This window comes from Cebidichthys violaceus, unplaced genomic scaffold (assembly GCF_023349555.1).
Source record: "Cebidichthys violaceus isolate CVI_PGR_0920_01 unplaced genomic scaffold, fCebVio1.0.p SCAF_16, whole genome shotgun sequence".
In the NCBI taxonomy this organism is placed as follows: Eukaryota; Metazoa; Chordata; class Actinopteri; order Perciformes; family Stichaeidae; genus Cebidichthys; species Cebidichthys violaceus.
The window spans coordinates 3,269,426-3,289,076 of NW_027176329.1; the positions used below are offsets into that span (position 1 = coordinate 3,269,426).

Sequence of the window (19,651 nt, forward strand, 5' to 3'; positions counted from 1 at the left end):
TGTCTTTCATCAGCCATGTTTTTTGACATTGGCTTTTTGGGAGTTCATCACTTTTTTTCAATATTTACATGAAGTGATTTCTTTTCCTGTCATTATGATCTCCATTACATCACTGAATGGAGGTGAATGATGGCATGAATGGTCACCAGTGTGATGATAGCAACAGAACACGTAGAGTATGGACAGACAGTGATAACATGTAAGTGCTGCAATACGTTACCATGCTAGGTATGTCATGGAGATTATGAAGACGAGCAGAACAAACGCTCCTGCTGCTACTCCATACACCCAGGTCTTCAGCTTCCCATCTAGACAGATAATCGCACATGCTCAGTGTTAATGCGCTGTAAGGACACGTTGTGTACCCTGTCACATTCACTGCCTTCTTTCAGCTGAAGGGGGCAGTAGAGTTATACGCATTTTTGTTTCTGCTCCACTTCAGTGAGGAAATAACTGAATTATCAATGTAACAGAAGCATACACAGATCAACCAAACGCCTTTAACACCAGTGTTGTATGTGTTATTGTACTGAAACACCTTTAAATATACGTATGATGTGTTAATGAGAACAGATAAAAATATACAGTACATGTCACTTTGCACTGTGATGTGGTCTTTTAGATCGAGGAGTTGCTAGTTATTTCACTTTGCACTATTTGATGAGATAAATTACAACTATTCTGTTTTTGTCTTTTATATAATAAACTAGTGATGCTTGTATATCTTTGTCTTTCCTTCTCTTTTCATCTGATCTTTCTTCCTTTCTTTCCACTTTCCATTTTTTCAGCTCTAGTTCCTGTCTCCGCCTTCTTTTCTTACTTCCTCTTCCCATTCTCCCCCTCTCTTCTTTCTTTCCTTCTCATGGTTCCTATTTGTTTATTTCCTTTTTACCTCTTCCCTACTTCCCTCCTCTCCCCTGTCATTCCTTCTTCTTCTTGTATTTCTTCCTTTCCTTCTCCATTCCCTGATTTCCTTTTTTTTCCCCTTCATCATTTATAGTTGTTTTTCTTCTTTTCCACCGGTACCACTCCTTCATTCATTCAAGGACTTCCTCCTTTCTCCCTGTCTTTTAATACCCCTCCTCCCACCTCTCCTATTATAGCTTAGTAAGCAATCATGTTGTGTTCTCAGCAATCACATACATCCACAAAGCGCACTAGTTTGGATACATTGTAATGTTGTGCAGGTTGTTGTCTCAGTACAATCCATCTATTCTTATCATATTTGGCCTCATCTTAAAAATCCACAGTCACCACGTCAACATGATATATACAGCAGTTGCTCAGACGTCACAGGCTGTGTTACCTGGGCCGAAGGGCTGCAGGAACCAGGTGCGTCCGGCCCTGCCCGGTGAGCTGGCTGCAGGCTGAGTGGGGTTGAAGCCTCGGATGGTCTTGACGTCGGCCCTGTTGTCACCTGCAGTGGGGATCTCCAGCACTGGGATGACTGTACACTGGTCCAGCAGGCCATCAGACGTCATCACCTCAGTGTAGCCATCCTCACAGCCACACACTCCTGCCTGACACAAGAAGGAGGAAGGCTTAAAACGATGGACAAAGTCACCGGAACCTAAAAGTTCAGCAGCCACCTTTGATATATATTAGTGCTGGGTAACTTAACGAGTTATTATCGCGTTAACACATTCATTAATTAACACAGAGTCTGCCGAGGCTTCATCAGACTACGTAGGATGCAGAGTGTGGGAGAAGTATAGATAAACAAAAGCAAGACAAGCTAACAAATGCCACAGAGAAATGGATAGATACAAACTGCAGGACGACTAGTATTGTGGAAGATGTCGGTCTGAGGAACGTTCTGAGGATCAACGAATGACGGAACGTATGAGCCTCTCAAGACGACCGTCACAAGAAGAATACACGAGTTCTATGAAAAGGAGAGGACTACAGAAGAGACGGTGTTACAACGTCCACCAGCTGTTGCTCTCACTGGAGACTACTGGACATCGCTGGGTAACCGTCATCACCTCAGAGCTACGGTGCATTATATTGATGAACAGTGGGAGCTGCATTCACATGCTCTGACTGTCATGAAAACAGAAGACAGACATTTTGATGAAACGTGCGCGGAACCTTTTATTCATGTTGCACAGCAGTGGAACGTTTCAAATAAAGTCAGCACACTGAGCACAGATAGTGAAGAAATATAACTGCTACTGTGTAAAAGAATACTGCTGGTAAAAATAACCTGATTTAATTAAAGTGTGTGCAAACCAAATGTTATTGCACTTTGTTCATATAGCAGTACTTTTAAAATAAAAATGAGCAATACACTACTTCTGAATTCATTATTGAACTTTGCACATAACAATGCGATTAATCAAGACTAATCGCAATATTTAATATATATATATATACTATAATATATGGCATTACTGATCACGACACGTATCTGACAACCCCTTCACTAAAGCTCCCTGCAGATAAAAGTTCAAATTCATGCAACAAGTGCAATGACCTGTGAAAAAATACAAAGACAACATGAATACTGCAGAAATTTAGTAAATTAGCCTAGACAGGCGAAATAAACAAGAGTGGATGAAGTGAAGCCACAGCGGGAAGAACATATTATGAAGCTCTGTAGCCTTCTGCTGTTTAACATCTGTCAATCCGTTTTGCTGCTCCTTGAATGCCATTCTATTTAATCTTTTTACCAGTATGTCTCTTGCAAACTCGGTTGATGTCAGCCTTATCTTTTATTCCCCTTTTCTTGATTTTTTTCCCCATGTTCCCATAACTGTCCTTTCTTTGTCAATTATATTGTATTTGTGCTCCCACTGTTTTCCTCCCTGGTTGTGGGGGTGTGGTCTCATTGAATACTGATTATTTGTGTTTAAGGTGTTCTAATTACAAACATTTTGGCAAAGACAACTGATTAAGCATCTAAGGCAGCTGACAAGAAACCTCTGAGAACGAGACCATTTGTCTTGATGTTAGAATTCTTTTGATACCATCAACTAAGAGCCGAACTGGGACCTAAGTCTAAGTCTGATAAGGTATTGCCTTGGGTCTCAGGTCTCTATCGGATCACATCTGTAAAAGGTGTGGATCCAGGCCAGGTCCAGGACTCTGCTTGGGGCCCGTGCAGAACTGTAGCGTGATGGGTCGACTTGATTTTGGCCCATGTCTGACAGTCCTCAGCTCCTGTTCTTTTTTTTGAAAATTAATTTATGTATATGACATGTTTTCCATGGGTCCATGTCATCTATTTTACTGGCACACGCTTGGATTCTTTGCCAGCTTAAGGGTCTAATTTCTCACGTATTTATGTGACAAGAAAACCATTGCAAAACTCATGCAGGCCTTATGGAAGGGATAGAATCACACTACCCTCTGAGATGAATTGGTATTTAGAAAAGGGGGCCTGAGCTTATGGCAAACAATGTTTGTCTAAATGTTAAAATTAAATTAAATACAGCATCTCCAACAAACCATAGAGCACCTGTGATAATTTATCTGCACAATCGCATTATAAGATCATCGCAGTGACAGTGGTGCTGTTTGTTGCTGCTGTCTGTTTTGTCAGAGAGGGCGTGTGTTTAATTGTGTAGGGTGGTGTGTGTGTGTGTGTGTGTGTGTGTGTGTGTGTGTGCAGGGAAGCCACCCCTCCTCCACATCCACTCTCTCTCTCTCTCTCTCTCTCTCTCTCTCTCTCTCTCTCTCTCTCTCTCTCTCTCTCTCTCTTGGCCTGGTTCTATTCATCACCCTGCAGGGGGTCCCCGGCTCCCCGACAATCTCTGGGGGATAATCAGCCCCCAGAAATCCCCACCGCGCAAACAGTAGGTCCAACAGCAGACTGAGCAGGAAATGAGGAAATGATCATTTACATCTCCTTAGTGGCAAACAAAGGAAGAGCAGTGTGGTTCAGCAACGTGTTATGGTTTTATTTATATCTGGTTTTAGTCTCTGGAGGGTGCCGCTGTAATGTTCATACATACACATCCTCCCTTCCTCCAGACATCTCCATCTCCAGCTTCCTTCTAGCAACCACATCTCCGGCTCGTACAACCATGCTAAAACAAACACAATTCATCTTCTGTTCTGTGCCGTAAAGTGCCTCGTGGTGTATAGTTATGCTGGGAAAACCTCACCCTCACTACGGATGGGTGTTATTTTACCATATGAATGCCAAAATGATATCTCATATATAGCAATACTTGAGTTTGGAGGGTGTAGTTTTGATATACATTTTTACTAAGCAACCATCCAGGAACTGTGTCTGAATAGAATGTTCTAAAATTAGCAATTAGCTTAGATTTATTCAAAAATATAACTCACAGCTTAGTGAGAAATTTGAGCCTGTTTCTTTACAACTGGTCGGTCTTATGAATAACTGTCAGTCGTGGGTGTTTAGTCAGCCTGACCTTTCAGTCTCACAACTGACTAACTGCCTTAGCTACAATAATTATAGTACATAAAGATTAATACATTATTTCAAGACAACATTAGCTACAGCTATGCAGCATCTCTGTGAGGCTATTCTCAGGCACAGTGGTACTTTGAACTAATTGTAAATGCCAGCATGGTAACATGCTCACACAGTTAGCAATTAGTGTGACAATGTAACAGCTAATAGACCCTTCAATCATCAAAAATATGCGTGCGCATGTTAGCAACAGACGTGGCGTTTTGCCCCAGCCATCCAGACGAATTATTAAGCTGTTTTATATTAAACTGGGCCTAGTGCCATGAATAAACATACCTTGTTATTGTGCATTCAATACTAAGCTATTCAAATAATACACAGATTCATATCTTCATGTTTTTATTATAAAGGTACAGTGAGTAGGGTGGCCGTTCCACTGCCATTCATAAACACACCTTGTATGATAATCATGCATACAAGATATTCAAATTGAAGTTTTTATTTTAAACATAAATGTGGAAACGAAAAATGAGTGATGGTCTATTAGTGCCACTTCTATGCATAAACATACCTGTTATCTTGCATACAATACTGAACTATTAAAATAATGGACAGATTCATGTTTTTTGTTCGAGTTAAAACAATGTATAACCATAACCATTTTCGCTCATAACAATGTCCATACACTTGGCATTTTAATATACTGGCCTCAGTAGTTGGCTGTTGTGGATAAGAGCTGCAGTGTTTTAGCCAGGAATATCTTGCAAAAATGCTTGCACACGGTATCTTATTTTCTTCTAATCTAATATTAATATCGAATTAATATATATTAATATCTAATCTAATTCATATATAATATTGTAGCGTGCGTCCTTGTGTCTAGGATCTTAGTCAGCTGGGGACTGAATAGGTTCTCGGTCAATCACGGGGAACCTGACAGAGCCAGCGTGTAACATGCGGCCTCGTGATTGGCACAGCTGCGATAGGGGCGGGTCCTCCTCTTTGTGTGCAGGAGGCTTGGAGGGACCAGGTCCAGGCTAGTCTCGCGCTGTGAGTGAACCGGTGCCCAGCTTGAGAGAGCTCCTGTGTGTCGCTGAATGTAACATGAATAACATCTTCTGCCTCCTTTTATCCATTCGCTACAATATGTTGGATTCATGTTAATGTGTATTTAAAGACATTTCAATTTGTGGAAAAAGAATTGGGGGAAAAAAATATAAAAAAAAAAATATGAAGAATTGTCTAATCAACCAAAAATGTCACGACCCCCCTGCAGTACCTCCACGGACCCCTAGACCCCTGTTGAAGACCTCTGCTCTAAAGGATAAGTGTAAGGTATAGCTCATGGATGTATTTTACATTTTTTTATTTCAGTGTATTCTGAGTTTGAAAGCAGGTTTTCTTAGAGTCTCTGCTGAAAAAATGTATTGCCTGAAAAAAACATTAGCAGCTGCTCTTTAACCTGCAGCGCTTCAGTCCAGGTGTGCTGAGAGAGGATAATGGGAGAAGCTTAACAACTGGTGGCAACACCAAGAGACTTAGATTATTCTATTTCCAGTCCTCTATTTTTCTCTCTCTTTTCTACTCCTTCTTTTCTGTTTCCTCCTATCCAGATGCTTTCATCCCAACAGGGTGCCTGGGGCTCAATCCGTCATCCAGCACCCCTCCTCGCAGCCATATTGGAGGTCTACAGACACGGGGCTTTGAACTGCTGATTTATTTCATGGTGGAAGGAAGTCGGACAGACATTGCCGTGTTGTTTTTTCACTGGGAAACGTATCTTAGCACGGTAACAGTTGCAGTAGGACGTGGCTAACTGTGGCTTGTAAATGTAAGCCAGAATCAACACTGCTTGTTTTGTTAAATTCTCCCGAAGGCTACTGAGCAAGCAAGCAAAGATAAACATGTTTGTTCAGATTAACGGAACTGACTCTTCAGTGTTTGAGTGTAGGCCAAAGACAAAAGGTGTCACAGTAAGTTAACATTTGGGAAGAAATCCACTTGATCAAGGCTATGTTGTGTTTTTGAGTTTGTTGTTTCGTGTGCGGTAGGGGTGGGATTTAGAGATGCGATACAGTTTCAAAGAATTTGACAATTGAGATAAAACAATTTACAACGAAGTGCATAGCCTTAGCCTAGTATTAGCTTAGTGCCTCTTTAATACACAAACAAACACGCACTGACTACAACTATGGTCCATGTCTACTTGTGCCATCATTCCATCATTCATGCCAGAAAGCAGAACAGTACTGGGGTTAAAATGTTTAAAGGGATTATTAACAGCGATGCCTCTCTGAAATCGGATTGATCTAAATTGACAACTCCTTCATTAGGGTTTAAAAGTGAAAACAACAATGTGCTGCTTCTTAAACCTGCTTTGTTACAAAATGGTGTGGTGTTCCGCCCGAAGACAAACCAGATGTTGTTGTAAACAAAAATGTATTATGATCAATAATGAAATGCGAGGCCAGAGGTCTGTTGGTGTCGGACGTTGGCCGTTTAAAGCTCCTGCATTTTTCATAGTAATATCTATATTAGTCTAATGAGAATGTAATGCAAGAGGAAGTAATAATGTACATTCCCGTATTGATGTTTTGTCCCGCCGTAGTGTGTGGGAGGAGTGTGGAGGATCAGCGCTGATGCCACACAAGAGGGGCTGGATCTGTCTCGGCATTAACAATCTAGACGATACACCTGGGAGACACCAGGAAAGCAACAGATGGTCAGAAGCAAAGATGCCAAGAGACTGAAGGCATTGAGAGACCTCAACGGGTGAAGAGACGTCAAGAGACGTCAAAAGATGCTGGGAGACTGCAAGAGAAGCCAAAGGTGCCAACAAACACCAAGAGAGACACCACAAGAAGCCTAATTCCATTTACCATTTACACTCAATCCCTGCTCAAACAGCTTCACGGGGAATAACATCCTGGGGAAGCAACGTCGCAACTTTGGAAGCTGAAGAGCGGATCTCATCTCTCCGAAACTCACCTCTGTGCACAGGGAGCGAGGCTTGGTGCAGGGGGGGACACAGGATCGGTCAGCCATCGGCTTAGCTGTCACTGGGCATCCACCTGCTAAGCAAAGGTCAAATGGTCAAACTCAAGTGTCAGAGGCGGACAGCTGGTGTTTCTGTCACTGTACAAGATGTAAGAAACAGTGTCAGATTTTGGACTTGTGGTCAATCAATAACACGTGAACAGGAACAATTGTGGCCCAGTTTTTCCAACTGCTTTCCATTTCAGTGTGTTGAGCTGGAGGCGGTTAGTGTTACAAGCAGCATCTCCGTTCCCGTCTCTCTCACATTTAGCTCATTACAATGATACTTACCATGAGTAGTGGTCCTGGAATAATTTGATAAGTGGCTTAGTTTGGAAAATACCAACAATTCCACTCAAATCCCAAGACTGATTAAGACACTTGCTTTTAATTCATCCTTTGGGAGACACATTGCATCAAGTATAGTCATCAAGAAGTGATTTAATAGCCATTAAACATTATTTATTTTCCCCTTTTAAGTGACGATTCAGTGCATTGAAACTGAGACCTTGATATTGTGGACTATGGTTTTGAAGCCTCGAATTTGTCATTTTGGCCGTCGCCATCTTTGCAACCAGATGTGACACGAGAGGGTGGAGCTAAGTACAACCAAACGCTGAACCAGATATTTTTAGGTGAACTGAAAACGCACTGTGAAGCGGTTAAACTTCTAAGACAAAAACATGGGCCAACTTCCAGACCGGACAACGCTGTAGAAGCGACTCATCAATCCCAGGTTAGCCCCGCCCTAAAGCATACCCCTGCTTTGTTGTCTTATTTCTAAATCTTCTAAATGTGACCATCATTTAGAAAAAGGAACATCATGCTGTATTGAAGAAGACTTGAAACTAGAGTTTGAGACCATGAACTCATGTTTACTGAGGTCATAAATCAAGTGACAAGTTGGGTAATTTCCTCATAGACTTCTATACAACCTGACTTATTTTAGCAACCAGAGGAGTCGCCCACTAATAACCAGTAGAAAGAATGCAAGTTGAAGGCACTTTCACATTAGCTTCACTTTTCAGAACACTATGTGTTCAGGTTCAGGTTGTACACTATGTGGGGTAAGGAGTGTGTATTCCCACTGCGGATAAAAATAAGCTGGATGACCGAGACAGACAGTGCTGACGTTGATCCAACCAGCAAATACATGGTAATCTATCAGAGCTTCTTGAATATTTATTAGGTGGCATGCCCGCGAAGAGAGCTCGGTATGAATATTCATGAGGGGAATACCACTGCTTGCAAGGAAACATTTACAAGAAGGAAAAATATGCAGTGTGCCAATCAAAGCAGGCGCACCATCTGGAGCAGTGGGTGCGCTGACTGTCCTCGTTCACTTAAACTCAGGGCTCAGGGAGTGCTGTATGCTCAGCGAGCCCAGAAATATGACACGGCTCCAGGCCTGTATGAAGCACGAGTTGTAAATAAAAGCAGATGGCTTGAGGAGAGGAATCCGTTTTTCCAGACAGCCCTTCCAATCTAATGCCATATCAGATGAGAAATTATGCTTTGAGGAACTGGGAACAATGTTATCAGCGCTTGGGTTTAACCCTGACATGTGATGGACAATGAGATTAAATGTTGACGGTGGCCCTGCTACGGATTAAAACCTCATCTGCTTACAGTTTCCTGGGATTTAGTGTCAAGAAATGCTTAGGAAGCTGCCCGGGATTCTGACGCTGCAGAGGAGACGGTTATAAGTAACCCCATCTACATTATCACCTCGCCACGCACATCGCAACACCTCATGTGTCAGAGCTGTGTTAAGCGCAGCTTAACCCATTATGGTCACATCCACGCTATTTGACTCGATTCAAGGCAACAGGCTGGTCTACACAGGCTGTTTGATATTCACAGTGTCAGGGCTCTGATTTCACATGGATGGATCTGAATTGTCAGACTGTAGACATCTTGTTTCATTGGTTGCCAAATACTGTCTAATTTTTGATTGTGTTGAACTAGATGGATGAATTGAGAATATTTTAAAGCAAAAAGAAATGGATGAAAAATATCACCTTCATTAATTTAAAATTACATTTCGCCAGGGTCAGTTAAGGGGAGGGTTATTTTTTTATTTTTGCTGATCGGAGGGTGGGCTAAAGATTTTGGGCAGCAGTGTAGCTTCTTTAAAGTTGTTGTGTAAAACTGAGACTAACACTACAGAGTGGTCTACTTTACATAAACCAAGTTCTAATTCCAGTTCACAATAGCCATCAACAATTCCACATAGAGGTATATTATGCTTACCTGTGACATTTAGTCCATCTGAGCGCTGACACCAGACTTGGCGAGACGAACCCCTCCATGGTCCAGACTTCCACTTGTATTCAAAACACTGACCCTCTGCAAGAAGAGCATGACCAGGACTTTGTTAAAAGCTTTAACAGCAATGTAGCTCATAGGCCAACTATAATTCTATAATATGCCCAACCCAGTCGCCAGAAAAGATAGTCCTGATGGGCAGGTGGCACCTTGCATGGTAGCGCCTGTCATCAGTGAATGAATGGGTGTGAATGGGTGAACATGTAGTGTTAAAGAGCTTTGAGTGGTCGGAATACTACAGTAAGTCCATTTATCATCCGTTTTACCATTATCTAGGTTTAGATGAAAGTACTTGGGTTACAGTTAAAAAAAGATCATGGTTTGTGTTGAAATAATAACACAACGTAATGTAACAACAGAACTAGCTAAGCTAAATAACTGTCCTGAGCGGACTTTCTTTTGTGGTGTTACATAACAAGCATTACAACGTTACGTAACACGCTTAAAGTCGGAGCTTACTGTTGGTTTCACACGGGACACAAACAGCGCTCTCCTGGGTGAAAGTCCTGTGTTTGTTTGACCACCGCTCCCATCCCTCCTTAGAAGACTTGTTCGCTTATTATATTGTTATTATACCACGTAAATTTCAACAACAGCCTCTGGATATACTACGTCACTTGCTCTGACCATATAGACAAACGTCAACATTCAAGGTATTCGTCATTTGCAGAAATTAGTTTTCCATGCGACAGGGCTGAATATGCCTCTGTGAATCACGTTATCGTCATTTTGAGTTCCAGCAGGACTCTGCCAGACTGACCTGTACACGGCCGAGCCTCCAGCTCCTGTTCTGGACACTGCAGCAGGTTCTCTGGGTCCTGTGCCACCACGGCTCGAGATCGGACCTGGACCGAGCCGAAACCCAGGTCATCCCCGCTCACGCAGCTCAGCTGGCACGGGCTCCAAACAGTCCAGTCGGTCAAGTAGCACTCTCCTACAGGGAGTTGAGAAACCAGAACTCTAAATCCCCATGCTGCATTTAAAGGAACATATCATTTGCTAACGCTAAAGCAAGTACATTTGGTTGGGCCATAATTCATGTTTTAAGCATCAAACACCCTTGCTACCATTCTTTTTACACTTAGCAATTTCATAAATTGTAAAGTTTTCAAATCAAAAGAAGCATTTAATTCATAAGTTGGGACCTGCATGGACAGATAAAGGCTGGTAGCGTATAAAAGCCAGGAAATACACATTGACAGGGGGGGGGGGGGGAATTAGCTGGACTGTCCTGTACTCATTTCTACAATCAATGCCATTAAGTCACTTTTCAGTCACTTTCAATGAATACAACACAATAGGTTCTTGACATTGTAAACAGTAGTTCGGCAAAAAAAAAAAAGAAATGACTCTGATCTTTCAGAGCTTTCAACTGCATCGCATCGTCACAGTGAGACAAGCGAGCTACTTCCACCATAACTGAGCCGAGTGCATCCACTGACGGAGATGTGGTTGAAAGCATAAAAAGTAAGAAGTGAACCTTCAGTTGTCTAAATGTATTACTACCAGGAAACGTCCTGCAGATGTTTCATATTAAAAGCAGAAAGGAATTTTAGACTTTTAATGTATAAATCATTTGAGGGAAACGTGGAGTTTTATTGATCGTAGCTTAACAGCGACAAAAAAAAAAAATCAAATGGAGTGGAGCGAATTATTGAACGGAAACTATTACTGTTATGAAGAGAAACTGAGAGCAGCAGAATGCTGACCATGACAGTCTGTTGTTGTACTGTTGGAATTGGTTCTGTGGAAATGTATGAAGTTAATTTATCAAGACAACAGCCCAAAGAGCGAGGAAGTAAACAGGAGCCGATCAGGACACGTGGAGGATTACTAAAACATAGAATGTGCTTATAAAACAGGGCCGGTAGACAGTGGGCCTATTTCAAATTAAGGTCTGATTTTAATGGCACTTCACATGACATGCGTCTAATTATGCCAATTTTCCACATTTGATCTGGAAAGCCTCCAATCAGCACTTGAGCCACACAAGTACTTTGAGGACTAGAAGATTGGTTGTCATTACAAAGTGTATTTTTAGTAAGGAAAACTGGATGATTAACTCCTGCAATCTTCGAGATATCATAGAAGATATGACACATTTCATTCAGGTACAGGTGTATCCATTCAAATATCAACTTCACTTACTTGCAGTGGAAGGTTGTGTGGTGGGACAAAGGTCAATTATAAAAAAAAAATAAAAAGCATGATCCATTTTTCATTAATATCACCTGCCATTCTGAGCAAAGAGAAGATTCTCTGTAGCACAGGTTACACTGTTCCCTTTGTGACGTCGAGGCAGATTTGAGCATATTCATATTATATTTCTCTCCGTTAAACTGGTTTTCCATCAAAGTGAATGGATGTCAGAATGGACACAGGAACCAGATCGGAGAGTCCTCTCTGACCTTGTGGTCTTCACTGAGCCACTTAACTTGATTACACCCACACGCAATCCAAGCTGGAGTAGTAAGTCGGCGTAAGTACCCACACACTTGAATGAATGCTATACACACACACACACACACACACTGCAGCTGCTGTAGCCACAGACCGTTTTCTCTTTACAGCAACTTGGTAGCAGCTGAGAGGTTTTCCTACATTGTCCTCAGCCCCCCCCCCCCCCCCCCTCCTCCTCCTCCTACCTGTTAACATCAGCGTTGCATTGTGTGGCACACTCTGGAGCTCTTGAAGCTCTTATAATCAAACACACTCAACAGTAAGTGCGTCAGCCGCCGGGTCTTTTGTTGTTACCTGTGATGATGTTTACAATAGAGAGTTTTGGTAAATTGCCGTCGTGCTTTAATTTCCTCTTCCAAAAAAAGTTGGGCTGAGCTTTTCTTTACAAACCTCCCCGGTCATCTCACTGCGGAGTTCTTTTTAGCAATGTCGCCGCATTCCAGTTCAATGTTTTCTTTTCTTTTCTCCAAATGTTCATGAGACCAAAGCTGTAATCATTTTGAATAATCCCTCAGAATAAGCAAGGCCAGCTTTGTTGTCTGGGGGAAGGATTGACGCAGGGACGATACCTGTAAACTCTATTTCACTGCTCACTGTTCATGTATTGTACGCTTACCTGGACAGGGTACAGTGCAGGGCTCCTGCAGGACGATGTGGGCGTCTCCGTCCACCGAGGGCTCCAGATCTCCACACAGCTCATCATCCACCAGGCTGCTTTCCTGCTGACCTGAACCGTCCGACACGAAGCACGACACGTTCCTGAAGCGCAGTCCTTCTCCACACCTCGCCCCCTGAGGAAACGTGAAGCAAATATATGCATAGGTTAACACACACCTTTGTATGTGGGGTATAATGAACTCACGCATCAAATGCTATCATGCAGAGTTAGCTGGCAGTTTACACTAAAATGATCCAGCTGGGCCTTCGAAAGACTTAAAGGTTTTTTTTTTCAACATGTCAAAGTACTGGACTTCCATTATGGACTTTGCATATCACCTCTCTAGTCTTCTGATCACTCTGAGCACTTTACACTACCACAGCCGCCTCATAATGAGACGCTTCATGCAAGGAAAAAAAAAAACAATGTTGAAGGTGAGGAAGGAAATAGGGAAGAATAAGAAGAAATACAAGTAAAAGAAGAGAGAGAGAAAAGAATCAGAACAGAGGAAAGCCAGAAAGAAAGCTTATCAATGAGATAAATTGATTCAGTCCAAAAGTGTCCTGTTACAATAAATCAAATGCTTTGACTAATCCGGCTGCGCTGCTAATTTGATCATTTCTGACACTGTCAATGTATTGTGACCTACAGCTTCTAGGGCTGTGGTTGTTAATTAAAGTCAATGTGATGAAATTACAGTTTAAAATCACAGCCCATGCTCTGTTGTTCCAGTTTGTATAATGATCATACGGTTAAGTGTTACAATATCACATTATTCATTGCTACACAGTTCTGAATACAGTATATACTGTAAACATAAAAATGTATACGGGTCTATTGATATGGGATCGTAAAGGTTGAAACAGTGTAGATATATTTTGGACCTGTTGGTAATGAGTATTTTCACTGATAATCAATATTTCTAATATCACAATGATATAATGGTCTCTGTAGTCATGTCATCTTTTCATGCCAAATGTCTTTAACATTTCTGAATAGTGATGCTCGTGCTGTCCATCTATTGAAGTGAAGCGGCTCAGACACTATATAGACAGACTTCTGATAGACAGTGGGAGGGACTGACCTCAGACTTGCATTCGGACCAGACGCTGTATCTCCAGCTGTAACAGGGCTTCACGAGACAGGGCTTCCACTGCTCCATCTGGGACGGACAGGGCCTCCCGTCACCCTGGGGAGCCTGGATCACCGTCCGCCTCCTCCACAGCTTGCCTGCAGCACAGCAGATAAAAAGAAGACACAAAATGATTATGTATTCACGAGGACGTCGACTGAGATGAGGAAGACAGTCAGGTCAAAGCAGCTGGACTTGTGTGGGTGTCGAGTGATTTGGAATGCCACGCTGTCCGTCAAGGTGACCTCTTTCACCACTGCAGCTACAGTGGATTCTCTAATCAAAGCTGGTGTTAAGATGATGGCCAGCATGAATACATGAAGGCCAGGCTCTAATGACGGGGAATGACAGCGAACTCTAGTATTACTCATGTTCAATTCAGCACAATCAACATTTACTGTCAAAAAAAATTGAAAAAATGTAAAGGCACACATCAGTTGAACTTAAAGGGGCTGGTGAAATGAATGAAAACAGTATTTATGTTGTTGAAGAACGTATATTACACTGAATTTATAAAGACAACAGATAAACATGGAGGGTGGGTTAAGTTAGCTACTAACAGAAACGATAAATACAAATCAAACACCCCTCACCCAAAAATACAGGTCGCCTGTGCAAGCAGGTTATTACGACTTATTTTTTGAACACATTGTTATCGTTATGAATTCAAACAAAACTACTCTAGGTTCAGGAAAAGGTCATGGTTTAGCTTCAAATAAATGAATGTAAATAAGTCACTTTTTAAAAAATGTTGACTTGGTGTCAAACGGGACACAAACAGCGTTCTACTGGCTGAAAGTCCTGTGTCTCATCCCGCTGTCTCCGCGGACTCTGTCTCTTCATCCTCACGTGACTTCCAGCGAATTTGCTCTAGAGCGTCTAGAATGACACGCTCAAAAGCGGAAAAAATACTGCCGATACGGAAAAAATGACAGATTAGAAAACAGGGAGATTTCTTACAAAAACATAACAACTATAATTAAGAAATATGACGTAAAGGCTTAATTTCCTCTGATGAGGTAACTAAAGGCCACTACTTGAGTATTTCCACTAGCCACCAGAGAGACATAGTGGTTGTTGTGGTCAAATCTCATCATCTCAATGATGTCTTAACGGCTACATTTTCTGCAAACAATTTATTTGTTATGCATCCTGTGAGTACTGACTTCCACTGTAATGACACCTGATTTTGTACCATATCTTACTCTACATTTGGGTACATTTCTCCAGTAACCGTATTATTCCAAGGAACACAGTCTGAATTCCTCTTTCATGTTCTTCTGTCCCAGGGCAATAATTCAACACTTCTCTTTTAGCTGACTTAATTTATGGTGCAGTGTTGGAGCTTTATCATACTCCCTGTAGCCATTTTGGAATATTCAGCTTCCTTTGTTGTGTTAAAATTAAACAAGTGACTGTCTTATGTTGGAGGATATGACTGGGGAGGATGGTAGGAGCGCCCTTCATCAAATTCACTCTGCATTTTAACATTTGCCCGAGGGGAGGGATGTGAGAAAACTCTCAATTAGCTGCTGTCTCCAAGGGAGTGCATGTGGGTTTGGTCCACCGTACCACCCAAAACAAATACTACATTCAGCGCTAATACTTCAAGTGACATAAAATAGGAAAGTAGGTATCATAAATCACAGAAATCTGTGTATTCAAAAGTACAATTTGTGAAGCATTCATAATACAAAAGGGTCATTTCATAGTATTCTTTTAAGAGGAGACAGTAAATGTAAAATAGTTTGATTTACTTCAAAAAAGGTCATTTTAAGAGCTCTAGAGCCCTTTAAAGAAAACTTTGACTGTGATTCTTCGAGTACATGCAGGATTGATTAACATTAATATTGTTATTGGCTTGTCACTGGGTGATGTTTCCCCAGCAGCAGGTCTCACCAGCTGCCAGCTCATCTTCCAACAAACCAACCAATCTGCATGAAAAAAAAGCTCATTCTAAAATCCTCAATGACGATCATGTAAAAACAACTTCAAAAAACCTTAAAGCTGCATTTGGAAACTGTTATGAAAATAACTTTTTTTATCATATTTGCCCAAACTGTCACTATATCCTGACAGTAGTAGATGAAACGGATAATCTGTAAAAACAGGTTCATCCGCCTCCTTTTACGGTCCCTAATGACAAGATTCAAAGAAAAACAACCAATCAGAGCTAATGAGTCTCTAATTCAGTGTTAATTGCTCATGAAGCTTGTGTTATCCCATTAACCAGTCAAAGTAGGCAGCGCTTATCAACCATGAATCAAGATTCTATTAGTGCGCCTATTTCTCCCAAGAAACATATTGAAGTGTACTGTTTCACAATGAAATCAGAACGTTTGTGACCCGGCTGCCACATTGAAAACAGTTGAGCCAAAACCAAGCACAACCAGAGCAAACTCTCTCATTTTAATATTAATTGGTGTTTGATGTGGGTTCACCAGCTTCACGAGAAGTGCTTGACGCTGCGTTTGGGACTCCACAACTCTGGATGGTTGTTTTTCCTTTGAGCACAATGGAATCTTGCAAATTCCATGAGGAGGATTAAAAGGAGCCAAAGAAACCGGATTTCATCCCAGATTATCTGTCTCATGTACTTGAGTCAGGATATAGTTTGATCAAATATGACAAAAAGTCACTTTTATTAAAATTACCAACAGAACAAATACAATTCTCAAGTGGTGTAGGCCTGATACTGCGGCCGATCGACCCGGTCGCGGCTGTTTTCTGTCCTGGCCCCACAGTGGTGGAATGAACTTCCCACTGATGTCAGGACAGCAGAGGCTGAAGACCCACCTCTTCAGGAAGTGCTACCCTGAGCCTTCCACTCAGCACTTATTGTATTCATACTAGCTTGTTATGCATTAAATGATTGCTCGAACCCCGGGACAGACAAAAAATGGTAAAATGGTAAAATGGACTGTACTTGTACTGTATAGTTCTTTTCTAGGCTTCCAACCTCTCAAAGCGCTTTAACACTACATGTCATCATTCACCCATTCACACACTGATGACACCTGCCCGTTAGGACTCTGACTAACATTCGCACGGCATTCACACACTATAGGCACAGCTACGGGAGCCGCTTGTGGTTAAGCGTCTTGCCCAAGGACACATGGACATGGACTAGTGGAGCCGGGGATCAAACCTCTAATTGAAGGACGACCCTGCTCTACCACTGAGCCACAGTCGCCCCCAAAAGCTGTCAAAGCGAATGTATTACCTTAAAAATGACCCACTTACACTACCTGCACAAATCTCAAGTGAATCTGGGCCCCAGATATCTGTTTGAAGTTTTTTAGCACCATGTTTGTGTGCTTCTTTGTTCTCTGGTTTTATTGCAGAAGCTGCTAGCGCCCTACGCCGACAGGAGGCAGTTATCACCCTCCATTACGATTTTCATGCTTCAGCAGTCTCCCTGCGGGCGACCATGGCAGTGTTTGGGGTTGAGTGGTGGGTGGCAGTGAGGGCTGCTGGGTAAAAAAAAAAAAGGCATGTGCCAGCTGTCACTATCAGTGTTTGGCTGGAGAACACACAATGTCATGATTATCTATGCAAACAGGTTGGACACATGCAGGAAAATAGCTGTGTTTCTACACCGCCTGATTGATAACAGCACTTTGCTGCTTCCAGGTATGACCGTTTGTTTGAAATCACAAATCCAGCTCATTGCTATTCCTGGCTCCGGAAAAGGAACGAACCCTTCCAGGAAAGTATGTCCTCGCAGCTAGCCTGGAGATAAAGAGAAACACAGCAAGGAAAGCGAGGAAGTCCTCTGTTCCTTTGGCCTACCTGCTGTTTCTCCGTACGAGGAAAAAAAATCCTTCTCGCCTGGGGACAGATTAAGGTTACCACAGTAGGTAAAGCCTGTATTGGTTTCATATCTACTATTTGCTCTTGTTGCTTCTGGCAGCTGCTCTTCTCAAGGACTCGTGGAGAGCAGAGTGCTCCCTGAGCCCCAGAGCACACACTCGTAATGGACCGCCAATCAATGGCCTGATCCTATGGAATTACATGCACAGACATTATTATCCCTCACTCAGTTGGTTTAGGGCTATAACATCATTGTTTCTCACATCATGAAGCGTTTCTGGTTTCCATCATTACCGGAGGAGAGGCCGACCACTGAGAGCTGATCACTGCGGCGGCTAAGAAAGCACGCTAGCAAAAGCCGTGGGAAGAGGTAGCATTGGATTCGTTAAAGGGCCAGTGTGTACTTTTTCAAGGGGATCCATTAGCAGGAATGGAATATGATATTCATAACTATAGCCCCTTTCACACAAAGATTCCGCAATACTGCCATAAAGAAGATCCGCCGCTAAGCCGCCGTTGCAGCCAAGCAACGGCTGCATAATGCCGCCCCAGTGTGTGATTCCAGAAAGCATGGGAGCAGTAGCCGCTTGACATTTAATACAACAGCATCGGCGTCTACTAAAATGGTTTTGTTAGCTTAGAATAAGCACTTCATATCTACATTGGGAGCGGGTCCTCTTTATGACGTGTTGAACCACCATGTTTCTACAGTAGCCCAGAACGGACAAAACACAAACACTGGCTCTAGAGAGAGCCTATTGCGTTCCTACGGCATGAGTCACATGAGTAACATGAGCCACAGTGTACATCGGTACCGTCAGCCGGCGACTGACTGCCGTTGATCCTAAAGTAGTGTTATTACGGTAAGAAGGGCCTCTGAGCGACGAGAACAGCGTCACCAGGGTTTTGCACTCGGCGGCTCACGTTACTGCAGTGTTGGAAAGGGAGGATTGAGAGGAAGTGCATTCAGTTACATGCAATCTGCAACCACAGCACTATGCCACCAAATCCTACATACTGTCCCTTTACGTTAAAAATGGTGTTATTTACGTGGTTTCACGAGTAATCGGTATTGAGACTGTACCTATAGGACACCTGGTTCAGATACCTGCCTGACTCCCATATGAAACAATGTACTGCGGTATATACAACTGTATATAAAAATGTAATACAGCTAATGCTAGTAAGCTAAATAGGCCAATGGAATCACAGATTTAGGAGCTCTCCAGAAGACCATGAGTCAGATGAGTGGGATGAATATGTTTTTTCTTTTGAGAATTTAAAAAGAGAGGAGTAGTAAGTCATGGCTGGATATTTTAAAGTTAAAGTATTTCCAAGACTGTAGCGTTTCCAGGGCAAGCATCAACCCTTGAACCTCTGCTTTTAGCAAACATGGAGTCTTTGAAGAAGTCTTTGAAACGCAACTGATGGAGATCTGCTGATGGAGATCACATGATATGATTGGACGCTCCGGAGCAGCTACTAAATATACCTTGTGTTGAAATCGATTTCTCTACTAAGTATTTCATTTCTGAAAACCAAACAGCAGCCAGCAACTTCCTAATTCCCAAATCCTAATTGTGTCATGATGATAGTTGTGTTAATGCAGTGTGGTAACATCTTAAAGCGGGTCTCTACTGATTTTGCATATGAAAATAGAATACCACTCAGGCAGTGAGAACTGTGCAATGGACCTTTGCAACATATCCTTATACACTACATTACAGTCATTTAGCAGACGCTTTTATCCAAAGCAATACAATTCAGTATCTATCTACACACCGTAGGCACAGCTACGGGTTTGGGGTTAAGTGTCTTGCTCAAGGACACATTGACATGA

At 42.2% G+C, this 19,651-nt stretch overlaps 1 protein-coding gene across 1 annotated transcript in view; it reads right to left on the reverse strand.

The window, feature by feature from the left end:
* Positions 1-19,651, reverse strand: part of thsd7aa (thrombospondin, type I, domain containing 7Aa) — a 140,550-nt gene that overhangs the window by 7,885 nt on the left and 113,014 nt on the right. The window contains exons 21-27 of the mRNA XM_068710764.1: positions 13,951-14,096; positions 12,825-12,999; positions 10,509-10,682; positions 9,674-9,769; positions 7,373-7,455; positions 1,307-1,520; positions 221-308 (exon numbers count right to left, since the gene is read on the reverse strand). Coding sequence (XP_068566865.1) covers positions 221-308; positions 1,307-1,520; positions 7,373-7,455; positions 9,674-9,769; positions 10,509-10,682; positions 12,825-12,999; positions 13,951-14,096 — 976 coding nt within the window. The remainder of the gene's footprint in view (positions 1-220; positions 309-1,306; positions 1,521-7,372; positions 7,456-9,673; positions 9,770-10,508; positions 10,683-12,824; positions 13,000-13,950; positions 14,097-19,651) is intronic.